Source organism: Dendrobates tinctorius, unplaced genomic scaffold (assembly GCF_039654945.1).
Source record: "Dendrobates tinctorius isolate UK_male_01 unplaced genomic scaffold, ASM3965494v1 ptg000233l, whole genome shotgun sequence".
In the NCBI taxonomy this organism is placed as follows: domain Eukaryota; kingdom Metazoa; phylum Chordata; class Amphibia; order Anura; family Dendrobatidae; genus Dendrobates; species Dendrobates tinctorius.
Window position 1 is genome coordinate 4,602,251 of NW_027361900.1, and position 13,839 is coordinate 4,616,089.

At 44.3% G+C, this 13,839-nt stretch overlaps 1 protein-coding gene across 1 annotated transcript; it reads left to right on the top strand.

The window, feature by feature from the left end:
- The first annotated feature begins 1,754 nt into the window (after nt 1–1,754).
- LOC141060214 (uncharacterized) lies at nt 1,755–12,970 on the top strand. The gene is made up of 2 exons (XM_073556455.1): nt 1,755–1,843; nt 11,653–12,970. Exon 2 carries the CDS (start codon nt 11,802–11,804, stop codon nt 12,579–12,581), a length of 780 nt encoding a protein of 259 aa, XP_073412556.1. The 5' UTR covers nt 1,755–1,843; nt 11,653–11,801; the 3' UTR covers nt 12,582–12,970.
- The last annotated feature ends 869 nt before the right edge of the window (nt 12,971–13,839 follow it).

Below are 13,839 nucleotides of genomic sequence, written 5' to 3' on the forward strand. Positions count from 1 at the left end.
TTCACTCCCTCAAGATGGCTGGACCTTCATTGTAAATATACAATTGTAAATTCACACCTGTACTTTGTATCTCCCCCACCTCATTGTAGATTGTAAGCTCTCACGAGCAGGGTCATCTTATTTCGTCTTATTTTGCTTTAATTATTGTATTGTTAACGTTGTTACTTATGACTTGTGTTTTGAAACTGTTAAACTGTAAAGCGCTGAGGAATATGTTGGCGCTATATAAATAAAGATTATTATTATTATTATTATTATTGAAGATTACAGTGCGGGGAAGCCGGGAAACATTCATATAGACGGCCGGTGGGGATGGAGTCAGTGACCGACTCTGGCCAAATCTGTTTCTAGAGCCGTAGTAGAAGATGAAGATGTCGTCCTCATCATGAAGGAGTTATTTCTCATGTCGCATGTAATGAATATCTCCTGCAGTATTGCTAATGCCGATTCCAGTGTCGGTAATGAGACAAGAATTAGCGTTATGGAAGATGAGTCTATGAGGAACGTGTTCAGCTGCCAACTCCGAGGAGGAAACTGCTTGTTGTCTGTGGCCTAAATATATAGGTTTCATTAGTAGATGTCAGGGGAGAAAACTAAACCCTGTAAGATAATAAATCTCCTCATATGTTTCCCTTATTATCTCCAGTAATTGTATTATTACACAGGATTCTTATGATGTTACATCGGCTCATCTTCTTCTCATTCAGGTCTCTACAATATCGGATCCTCTCAGTGAAGATCTTCTACAGAAGAGAATTTTCCTGATTTACCCATCAAGGATGGATATGGACAGAGCCAAGATGGCGGAGAGGATGTTACACCTCACCCTAGAGATCCTCTTCCGTCTCACTGGAGAGGTGAGAGATTCTGATGACGTCACATTACATCATTCTTATCTATGGGAATAACAGGTGGACAGAACTGGAGAGGTGAGGACTCTGGAAATGTCTGTAGTGAGATTTATTAATGTGTCTCTCCATAACCAGGATTACACAGTGGTGAAGAAGACCTCTAGTGATCGCTGTCAGGACCCTGTGTCTGAGGGATGGGGAAGACCCCTGAGCCCAATCACGGGGCCTCCACCTCACCCCCTGATCCATGAGGGCATCAATCACCAGAAGATCCTAGAACTCATCTACAAGATGATTGAGCTGCTGACTGGAGAGGTGACACTGCTGGGAATGCTGGGACATTATACAGTAACACTATGAAGGGATTGGGGGGATGACGGTATCATTGTATGTGTCAGGTTCCTATAAGGTGTCAGGATGTCGCTGTCTATTTCTCCATGGAGGAGTGGGAGTATTTAGAAGGACACAGAGATCTGTACAAGGACGTCATAATGGAGGTTCCCCAGCCCCTCACATCACCAGGTAACAGACAGGACTAAATACACACGGCCTATAATTATCTGTATGTAGAGAATGAATTCAGTCCCTGTATGTGTTTCCTCCAGCTCTATCCATTAAGAGGACAACACCAGAGAGATGTCCCCGTCCTCTTCTTCCACAGGACTGTAGCCAAGAAGATCCCAGTGCTCCTCAGGATCATCAGGTAGATGGAGAGAAGGTGTCAGGAGATCTCCCCTATGATGTGTAGACGGCTGTGAAGGTCTTGTGCTCAGTCTTGTTTTATCCTCCAGTATTATATGTTTTATACTTGTGTAATGAGAACGGTGGAGATGGCAGGATTAGAGCTGATCATAGATGGGACTTCTCCATCTGTCTGTGACTTTTACAATATTTGTTTCAGGGTGAAGATCTGACCCATATTAATACTACAGAGACATATGTGAGAGATGATGAGTGGTGTAATGAGGAGATTCCCACATATGACTACCCAGGTGAGTAGTAACCACTGAATGCAGAGAAGTCACAGATTCCTCTCAGTCACCGGCTGTGGCTACTTTATCGGTGGTGTAGTCCGGCCATATTACCATGATCACCATTTTGCCTCTAGATCACAACATTCTCCTCCACCCAAAACTGTTCAAATGACTTTGGGCAGTGAAAGCCCTTTTCTATAGAACTTACAACCAATTACATTGTTTTTGATCCTAAGGAATTCAGATTACTGCACAATCTCTCCTGAAATGGGGAGCAATATTATTTTCTTTGTGCAGTGGATGATTTTGCAAACTCCCCTCTCCCGCACTCTGACCACAATCTTCTTTCATTCTCTATCAAGGACTGCCAGGCTGCTCAGGTCACCCCCACTGTCCATACTTATAGAAACATACAGGCCATTAACTCCCAGAAACTTATAAAGAACTTGCAGTCTTCATTGGCCCCTATCTCCTCCCTCTCATGTCCTGATTCTGCATTGAAGCATTACAATGAAACACTTCAAAGTGCCCTGGATGAATTTGCATCTCCTATAAATAGAACACCACAACACAGACGGCGACAATCCTGGCACACCCTGCAAACACGTTTGCAGCGGCTCCAGGAGCGCCGAACGTCTGTGGAGAAAATCCAATCTACACGAAGATTTCATCCATTATAAGTTTATGCTTAGAACATACAACACTGCCCTTCACCTCTCCAAACAAACCTATTTCAACACCCTCATCACCTCACTGTCCAATAACCCGAAACGTCTCTATGACACTTATCATTCTCTACTCAACCCAAGAGTACAGGCCCCAACCACAGAGCTCTGAGCTGACGATCTGGCCAATTACTTAAAAGAAAAAATTGACCAGATTCGACAGGAAATTATCTCCAAATCACCTCATACCATGCACTGTCCTCCCTCCCCCACTGCATCTAGCTCACTCTCTGATTTTGAACCAGTAATAGAAGAAGAAGTAAGCAGGCTCCTTGAATCTTCTCGCCCAACCTTTTGCATCAGTGACCCATTTCCGTCACATCTCCTCCAGTCCCTTTCCCCTGCTGTCACCCCTCACCTAACTAAAATATTTAACCTCTCTCTCTCTTCTGGTATCTTTCCCTCCTCATTTAAGCATGCCATCATACATCCACTACTTAAAAAACCATCCCTCGACCAAAACTGTGCCGCTAACTATAGACCTGTCTCTAATCTTCCCTTCATTTCTAAACTCCTGGAACGCCTGGTCCACTCCCGTCTTATCCACTATCTCTCTGATAACTCTCTTCTTGACCCTCTCCAATCCGGTTTACGCTCCTTACACTCTACTGAAACTGCCCTCAATAAAGTCTCTAATGATCTACTAACAGCTAAACCAAATGGTCATTACTCCATGCTAATTCTCTTGGATCTCTCTGCAGCATTCGACACTGTGGATCATCAGCTCCTCCTCCTCACTATGCTCCGTTCCATTGGCCTCAAGGACACCGTTCTCTCATGGTTCTCCTCCTATCTCTCTGACTGCTCCTTTACTGTATCTTTTGCCGGTTCCTCCTCCTCTCACCTTCCCCTTACTGTTGAGGTTCCTCAAGGATCGGTTCTAGGCCCCCTCCTCTTCTTGTACACTGCCCATATTGGTCAAACAATCAGTAGATTTGGTTTCCAGTACCGTCTCTATGCTGATAACACCCAATTATACGCTTCTCCTGACATCACACCAGCCTTTCTAGAAAACACCAGCGATTGTCTAAACGCTGTGTCTAACATCATGTCCTCACTATATCTGAAACTGAACCTGTCAAAGACTGAACTCCTTGTGTTTCCTCCCTCTACTAATGTACCTATACCCGACATTGCCATTTCTGTGTGTGGCTCCGCTATTACTCCCCAGCAACATGCCCGCTGTCTTGGGGTCATACTTGATTCTGAGCTTTCCTTTGCCCTCTACATTCGATCACTGGCTCGCTCTTGTCATCTGCACCTCAAAAATATTTCTAGAATTCGACCTTTTCTTACTTTTGCAAAAACTCTTACTGTTTCTCTTATTCATTCTCGTCTCGACTATTGTAACTCTCTTCTAATCGGTCTCCCTCTTACCAAACTCTACACTCTCCAATCTGTCTTGAATGCTGCAGCCAGGATCATATTCCTCCCCAATCGTTACACCGATGCCTCTACCTTTTGCCAGTCATTACACTGGCTACCCATCCACTCCAGAATCAAGTACAAACTTATTACCCTCACCCACAAAGCCCTCCATGGCTCAGCACCACCCTACATCTCCTCCCTTGTTTCAGTTTACCACCCTACCCGCGCCCTCCATTCTGCAGATGACCTGAGGTTAGCATCCTCAATAATCAGAACCTCCCACTCCCGTCTCCAAGACTTTACACGTGCTGCGCCAATTCTTTGGAATGCACTTCCCGGGTCAATACGATTAGTCCCCAATCCCTACAATTTTAAGCGTGCCCTAAAAACGCATTTATTCAGACTGGCCTATCAACTCAACACATTAACCTAATCTATCCCTGTGTGGCACAGCCAAAAGTTTTACCATAACCAGGTTCCCCGCATCATGTTCCCACATGCTTTATGCATCCATTAGCCCTCTGTGTCTGTACTGTTACACACTTAACATTATGGCTGGTCCATACAATCAGGGCAACTGTTACCACCCACCTTTCGTGTCTACCTCTTTCCTCATAGATTGTAAGCTTGCGAGCAGGGCCCTCATTCCTCTTGGCATTTGTTATAATCTATGTGATTATTGTTATGCTGTAATGTCTATTGTCTGTACAAATCCCCTCTGAAATGTAAAGTGCTGCGGAATATGTCGGAACTATAGAAATAAAATTTATTATTATTATTATTATTATTATTATTTTCTCTGACCTTCTGGTCAGGATTCATAGTAGCTCCAATGGTCCACCATAAATGAATTCAACTCTGGTTTACTGTTGTTTAATCTGTATTTGTAGTTTTCAGTAATGAGATTCTCGTGCTCTGGGGCGGTGCTGTGGGTGGGGCTGTGGGCGGGGCTTTATGTGGTCTGATTACATATTCATCTGTATTGGCTTATGACAGGTCGCTGATCCCTCACTGACCTGCCCCCCATTATTACATAATACATATAATAGCATTGATATTATTGGTGATAATGCCTATAATATTGTGACTATTGTGAGGCTTAGAAAAAAATTACATCCAGCAAAATGTCACCAGCGATGGCGGCGTCATTTGACTTTTTGAATGTAAAATATGCTGGAATAATTAGCGGTTGCCATGTCGTGTTTGGAGAGCCCCTGATGTACCTAAACAGTGGAAACCCCCAACAAGTGACCCCATTTTGGAAACTAGACCCTTTAGGGAACTTATCCAGATGTGTATTGAGCACCTTGAACCCCCAAGTGCTTCACAGAAGTTTATAGTGTAGAGCCATGGAAATAAAAAAAATAAAATTTTTCCTAAATCTTTTTACCTCGATATATATTTTAGTTTGTCCTGAGTACGCTGACACCCCCATATGTGGGGGTAAACCACTGTTTGGGTGCATGGCAGAGCTCGGAAGGGAAGGAGCGCCATATTGGAGAGCAGATTTTTCTGGAATTGTTTGTGGGTGACATGTCACATTGTCAGAGCCCCTGAGGTGCCAGAACAGCATAGGCCCCAAAAGTGACTGCATTTTACCAAATACTTCCCTGAATGAATTCTTCTAGTGGTGCAGTGAGCATACTGACACCACAGCTGTTCCATAGACAATTATACAATTGGGCAGTGAAGAAAAAACAATTATATTTTAACCACTAAAATATTGTTTTAACCCCAGATTTTACATTGGAAAATAGGTAGATAGGTAAATGGTCATCATAGGTAAATCTATGGGTGTACATAGATGAATTTGCAAGGGGTGTCATTTCCAATTCCAAGAGGGGTGTCATTTCCAAAATGGGGTCACTTCAGGGAGGATTCTGCTGTTGTGGCACTTTGGAGAGCCGCTAAGTGCCAAAACAACAGAATTCCCCCTGAAGTGACCCCATTTTGGAAATGACACGCCTCTGGGAATTCATCTATGGATATAGTGACCATTTTCACTACATGGATGATTTCCAGAAACACGTAGTGGAAGTTTTAGAGCAACAATTGCAAAAATGTCATTGTAGTGCCCAATATATTGTGCCCAACTTGTGTCTCTGGAGACCTCCCCCCACCTACCCCCGGAAATTGGTAAGTCAGCTCTACTCAAAAGTGTCTGTCACCAAATAAACCAAATGCTTGATTGTCAAAACAGTTCAAAAACGTGGTTCTGTGTGGAGATTGTAAAGCCATCATGGAGGCATAAGGCTGGCAATGATGGGCATTGTGGGTAATAATAGCGGGTATCATGCCTCATTCCTCTCTAGGAACATACACGACATCTTCTCTGGGGGTTCTTTCTTGTTTCAGTTACTGGGATGAGTGCAATAAAATGTCGCTCAGTGAGTCTTCTCACATCTTCACATTCTAAAGGATTGGTGGGGACAAAATTTTCAAAAACAAGATTTACATGACCTTTTCCTGATAATCAAGGAAAGTATCTGCATTTCCGGCTTTTTTGTATAACACAAAAGAATTATATGTGGCCACCTGAAACAAATACATGACTAACTTTTTATACCAGATATATGATTTTCTTGATACCTGGTATGGCTGTAGAACCTGATCTGCAAGGTCCACACCCCCACATATTTGTTGTAGTCAATGACAGACACAGGTTTTGGAGTGGTGGATCCCTGTTGGTCTGCAGTGGCCCTTGTGGCATCTGTGTGGATCGAGCTCAGGATAAAAATATATTTTTCATCCTTATACTTAAGGACAAGCAGCTCTCCATTGCATAAAGCCCCTGACTGCCCCATTCGGAAATGTTCTTTGACCAATGATTGTGGAAACCTCTGATGGTTTTTGAAAATGGTCCCACAAGCCCCTATGTTATGTTCAACCAGACTTTTAAATAGGGGTATGCTGGTACAGTAGTTGTCAACATACAGATTTTAGCCTTTTTGTAAAAAAAGGCTCAAAACGATTTTTCCAGATGTCCCCAGATAAGTAGGGCATCCTGGTGGGATTAGTTGTCTATCTTTCCCCTCATAAATGTGAAAAGCTGATGTGTATCCGGTTGAACTCACGCACATTTTATAGAGCTTAATTCCGAATCTTGCCCTCTCAGAAGGAATAAATTGCTTGAGGTCCAGTCTTCCTTTGAATTTTACAAGGGACTCATCAATGGAAATGTTTTCTGTTGGGGTGTAGAGCTTTAAGAACTTTTCTGTCAAGTCTTCGATGATGGGTCTGATTTTGTATATTCTGTCATGTTCTGGGACATTTCTGGGCAGGCATTGACTATTGTCATTAAAATGCCAAAATCTCATGAGCATTTCATAACGGGTCCTAGGAATAACGGCAAAAACATAGGGGTGGCTTGAACAGGGCTTTTTTAACAAGACACATAGCGAATGTAAGTCCTAAAAAAAATTTCATTTCTAGTTGGTGTCCATAAATGTGACCTACCATAATAGGATTGTGGATTCTGGCTGATGAATTGGGACACATATAAATTTGTAGGCTAATATGCTCTAGCAAGCTATCTGTCATAAACATATTAAAAAAATAATTGGTCCAAAATTTTCCACCTCCACATTTATACCAGGAATGGCATTAAAATTAGGGATGAATGGAGTAGCCGAAACCGAAGCCTCCCATCTGGGAAATGCTACATCAAGAGGCAAAGCTTCTTGGACATTGGTGTGCGCCAATTCACGAGCACTAGGGACAGCGCTAGTACTGGGCATTGTTCCCTGAGTTGGAGACATTTCTCCAGAAGCGCTATTTGTCCTTCTTGTTGTACTGGTCCTTGTGTGTGAGGATGGACCAGAATCACTGCTCATTTCTGAGCTATCACTATCGCTGCTACTAAAGCCCTCGAAATCCACATCACCATCTGACACTGCACTTTCTTCACAGTTAGAACATAAAAGTGCATAAGCCTCCTCTGCACTATAATACTGACGGGCCATTTTATTTTATTTATTTTTTTTTTTTCGTAAATAGAAAACTACGACATGACGTGACCAAATTATTGGGCAGGCAATTGAGAAAAGCCTAATTCTTTACCCTATCCCTAACTTTAGAATAAACCCTAACAGTAACCCTAACTTTAGTCCCAACACTAACCCTAACTATAGCACTAACCCTAACCTGCCTTATCTGTTTTTTACTTTATTGCAAAATCAATGACTGACACAGCTCTTGGCAGCAGCACTTGTAAGGCTACTTTCACACTAGCATTTCCTGGAGCTGTGGAGGGATGCGCATGGCCGCCCCTCCTCCGGTCAGCTCCACCTATGGGCGCATGACGCTGCATGCGGCCTGCGTATCCTATCTTTAGCATTGGGTACGCAGGCCGTGCGCAGGTATGTATTTACCGGCGCATGCGTCCCTTTGACGGTGCGCCGAGCGCACCAAAATGCAACACGGTTAAAGTTTTTTGCATAGCTTGCCATTTTTACGGACAATTTAAACAGGTTGTCCACTACTTTTTAGTAACCCCCCTATTGTAGCCCCCCGGGGCCCATAATGATTTTTGTAATTACCTTGCGTTGCCAATTCTGCCTGTGAGCGGCGCTATGCGGGCGGCTGAGTCCGAGTCATGTGACCGCCAGGCTACAGCCGCCGCTAACATCTGCTGATGTCACGTCAATTTCCTGACTATGGAAATTGATGTGACGTCAGCAGGCGTGACCCAGTATCAACACACTGCTGTCACTCATCAAGAGTCACAGCAGTGTGTGGGCGGTGCTGCACCAGACATCACAGCCCCGTCACTCTGCAGCGTCTGTCTCCTCACCCATCAAGAGTGATGGGGCTGTGTAGGGGTTGGACAGGCTGTCTGCCAGCTGTGCGAGGGGTGGACAGGCCATGCAGGGGTCTGCGGGCTGCTGTGTGGGGGGGGCCGTGCAGGGGTCTGCAGGCTGTCTGCTGGCTGTACGGGAGGTGAAGGGGCTGTGCGGGGTCTGCGGACTGTCTGCCAGCTGTGCGGAGGGTGGGCGGGCTGTGTGGGGGTATGCAGGCTGTCTGCTGGTGCCGGCTCTGCGGGGGGTGGAAGGGTCGTGCGGGGGTCTGTGGGCTGCTGTGCGGGGGGTGGTGGGCGGGCTGTGCTGGGGTCTGCAGGCTGTATGCTGGCTGTGCAGGGGGTGGACGGGCCGTGCGGGGGTCTGCCAGCTTTGCGGGAGGGTGGGTGGGCTGTGTGGGTGTTGCCAGGGCTGTGCGGGGGAGTCTGCGTGCTGTGCTGGCGGTGCCGGGGCTATGCGGGGGTGTGTGCGCGTGCGTGTGTATGCAGGCAAGCATCATCCAGTGGGACTACAAGTCCCATCAGGTGATGCTTGCTACACTGTCAGTGAGTGACACATTAGCCAATGATGGGACAGAAGTAGTCCCATTATCCGGCTAATGTGTTGAAAGTGAAAAAAAAAAAAAAACACATTCTGAACATACAACATATAGAATATACATATAACATACAACACATAACATAGAGTATATACTTACCAATCACCTAGTTCCCCGAAGCCATCGATCTGTAATAAAAATAAAATAATAAAGCAACCTATACTCACCTTTCCGCTGTAGTCCAGATAATAACGAGGGTCCCACGACGATCTCCCGTGTAGAGCAGCCGCATCAGCTGATGCGACCGCTCTCCAGGGGCCCCAGCAATGAAATGATAGACGGAGGTAATCCTCCCCTGTGTATCCCTCCGCCGCCGGGAAAGTGGTCCCGTAACCCTAACCCAAGCCCTAACCCTAATTCTCATGCAGCATTGCTGGAAAGTGAGAGCCTGAACTCATGTCACCTCAGTGATGCACTGCAGGAGCCATTGTCTCCTGTCAGTTCACCACTGGGAGGCGCTATAGAGCGGTCACATCACCTGATGTCACTGTTCTATAGGGGAGATCGTCGTGGGACACTCGTTATTAATTGGACTGTGCCGGACAGGGAGTATACGGTTTGTTTATTTTTTTACTTTTTATTAGAGGAGACCGAGGGCGTCACTTGGATCTGGGCGTGCAATAAAAATATGATATCCATGTTGTGTTTTATTTCATTAAAATACTTTATTCTTATGTGTGTTTTTTTAACCCTTTATTACTATAAGATTAATAATGGATAGGCTGACGCCACTCCATTGTTAAACCGGGCTTAATGTCATTTTCCAATAGCAAGGTGACATTAACCCCTTATTATCCCATATCCCACCGCTACACGGGAGTGGGAAGAGAGGGGCTAAGTGCCAGAATTGGCGCATCTTATATATGCGCCATTTCTGGGGCGGCTGCAGGCTGGTATTTGTAGCTGGGGGGGTCCAATATCCATGGCCCCTTCCTAGGCTATGAATATCAGCCTGCAGCATAAAATTTAGGGGGACCCCCACGTCATTTTTTGGGGGGTCCCTTATTTTAATAGCCAGTAAAGGCTATGAAGACAGCTGCGGGCTGATATTCATAGCCTGGGAAAGGGCCATGGGTATTGTCCCATTCCCAGGCAAAAAATATTGGTCCCCGGCAGTCGGCTTTCCTCCTCTGGTGCAGAAAGTTGCGCGGGAGCCCACGCCATTTTTTTTTTACTTTTTAAAATGAAACATTGTTCATTAATAAACATGGATATGGAAATATCTATGGAAATAAAATATCTATGGAAAAATCTATATATAGATCCATATATCTATCCCATATCTATCTATCTATCCCATATCTATCTATGTGTGTAATGAAGTGTGGGATGGACAAGTGTAAATGAGGAGGTCGGACAGAAATGGCAACACAAATCTTTTTTTTTGTTAAATAACATCTTTATTTAGGTTACAAAAACACATACAATCCACATGTAAAAAAGCACATGAAAAACCGCATGACAAACGCATCAATAACGCACCTGCATTTTCTACCAAGAGCTGTGGATTCTGTGTGGAATAATCCGCCCGGTGTGCACACAGCCTTATAGCTCTCAGCACTATAACGGTGTGCACATGGGGACTTATTATTAAGAACGTCTGTGTCTGTGCGCGCTCCTGTGTGTGCGCTCATGATGCTTGCAATGTGTTTTATGTGAACACGTGGCGGATTGTGCTGCCGATTTTTCCGTGCGGATTTTGCTAAATCCGCAGATAAAATGACCTGCGGATTTATAGCGGATTTTGTTCGGCTTTCCCCTGCGTTTTTACACCTGCAGATTCTTATAATGGAGCAGGTGTAAAACGCTGCGGAATCCGCACAAAGAATTGACATGCTACAGAAATGAACCCTCAGCGTTTATGCTGTTGATTTTTCTGCACCATGTGCACAGCGGTTTTTGTTTTACATTGACTATAATGGTACTGTACAATGCAGGAGAATCTGCTGTGGATCCGCATTAGAATCCGCAATTTGTGCACAGACCCTTACAATAAGATGCTTCAGATTGAAGAGAGAGGAGGGAGGGGTTTGGGTGTGTTTTGGAGTGGGTGTGCTAGGTGCTGGCTTACAGGCCAGTGCAATGCATCATGGAACTTGTAGTATTAGAGCACAGTAAGTCGGGAGAAAGAAAGTTGTCAATTAACCCCATGAGAGCTGGAGCATGATAAAAGGTAATATTGCTAAAATAAACATAGTGGATGTTTTTAGTGGCACATAATAGCAAGATTTATGAAAAAAAAAAAGTTACAGTAGTGGACAACTTCTTTAAGTAGAAATGTTCAAAAATATAAAACTTAATGATATTTTATGAAAGAAAAATTGTTTTTTGTCTTGGTAGATGACTGTACCAGGATATCAGGGGGACAGCTGACATCTTCAATTTTTAAATCTGATGATCTTGAGATCCTACAAGATACAACTGAAGTGATTGCTATTACTCCAGATATATCATCATCCATTCACAGCAAAGATCTGTCATCTGATCCTATGAAACAGGTCCCATCTTCTGATTCATTACTGACTACTAAGGAAAATCAAAGTCACAAAAGAGGCATTAAAAAACAAACTGCTCCTAAAGAAAAAAATTCATTTTCATGTTCGGATTGTGGGAAATGTTTTCATAAGAAATCTAATTTTGTTACACACAATAGAACTCACACAGGGGAGAAGCCTTTTTCATGTTCAGAATGTGGGAAACGTTTTAACCAGAAATCAAATTTTGTTAACCACCAGAGAATTCACACAGGGGAGAAGCCTTTTTCCTGTTCAGAATGTGGGAAATGTTTTAACCGAAAATCAAGTTTGGTTGATCACCATAGAACTCACACTGGGGAGAAGCCTTTTTCCTGTTCAGATTGTGGGAAATGTTTTAACCAGAAATCACATTTTGCTAACCACCAGAGAATTCACACAGGGGAGAAGCCTTTTTCCTGTTCAGAATGTGGGAAATGTTTTAACCGGAAATCAAGTTTGGTTGATCACCATAGAACTCACACTGGGGAGAAGCCTTTTTCCTGTTCAAATTGTGGGAAATGTTTTAACCAGAAATCACATTTTGTTAACCACCAGAGAATTCACACAGGGGAGAAGCCTTTTTCCTGTTTAGAATGTGGGAAATGTTTTAACCAGAAAGGGGATCTTGTAAAGCACCAAAGAACTCACACAGGGGAGAAGCCTTTTTCATGTTCAGAATGTGGGAAATGTTTTAACCAGAAAGGGGATCTTGCTAAGCACCAAAGAACTCACACAGGAGAAAAGCCTTTTTGATGTTCAGAATGTGGGAAATGTTTTACTCAGATTTTAAGTCTTGTTACACATGAGAGAATTCACACAGCAGAGAAGCCATATTCATGTTCAGAATGTGGGAAATGCTTTAAATGGAAAATAGATCTTGATCGCCATCAAAGAACGCACACAGGGGAGAAGCCTTTTTTGCTGTTCAGAATGTGGGAAATGTTTTAACCGGAAAGTGATTCTTGCTAGACATCAGAGACCTCACACAGAGGAGAAGCAATTTTCATTTTCTTAATGTGGGAAATATTTTACTTGGAAATCAACTGTTAATAAACATCAGAGACGTCACATAGGGGAAAAGCCTTTTTTATGTTCATAATGTTGGAATAGTTTTAACCAAAATAGAATTTTCTTAAATGGGTTGTCTCTTGTCATTCCTCATGTTTGCTGACAAAAGGATAAAACTAAACTTTATTAATTCCAAATGTAAAACTATACCCATAATTCACCCCCTTAAGGTTAGTCAGTAGGTGACTAATAGAAAAAACATGTACCCCAAAGTTCAGTATATAAGGTGAGGTGACGTATACTGTGACGGAGTCAGCTTCAGCTGAGCTGATTTCTAGAGTGGACCCTCTGGGTCGTGGCACCCACCCACCTAGGGCGAGCTGACCTTGTGAGGGACCACCCCTACACAGGGAGAGTCAGGGGCAAGACCAAGGGGGTGAGCCACCACCACTGCTGGAACCAGACGGCCGACTCAAGAAAGACACAGGTGTGAGTGTCTGGCAACAGGGAACGTGGAGGGTACAAGACATAAAGCGTGGTCACAGGGTTTCTTCAATAAAGCATGGTCTCAGGGTTTAATCAGAAACACGATATAGTTACAAGGACAAAGTGAAACATAGCAAGGTGCATGCGTTGGCACGCCAAGGTCCAAGGCATGATACGTGCTATGTGGCACGCCAGGGTTCCCGCAAGGGCTAGATGGCATTGGACTCCGGACATCTGGCAATGATCGACAGGCTCCGGACATTAGGCTGCAGTCTTCAGGTTCCGGACCTCTGGCAGCGATCGGCAGGCTCTGGGCATCTACCAGGGATCAGGCAAGGAGGGACGCCGGAGTTCAAGACATGGTGCATGTTAGGAGACACGCCAAGGCAGGGGTCCAGGCAGGATGAGTGCTAGGAGACACCAGGGTCCAAAGCAAAGTTCAAGGCAGGGTGCGTGCTAGGGGGCACACCAGGGTCCAAGGCAGGGTGCAAGGCAAGGTGCGTGTTAGGGGCTATGC

Coding starts and splice junctions, on each gene's coding strand:
- LOC141060214 (XM_073556455.1), top strand. CDS start 11,802: ATGAAACAGGTCCCATCTTCTGATTCATTACTGACTACTAAGGAAAAT.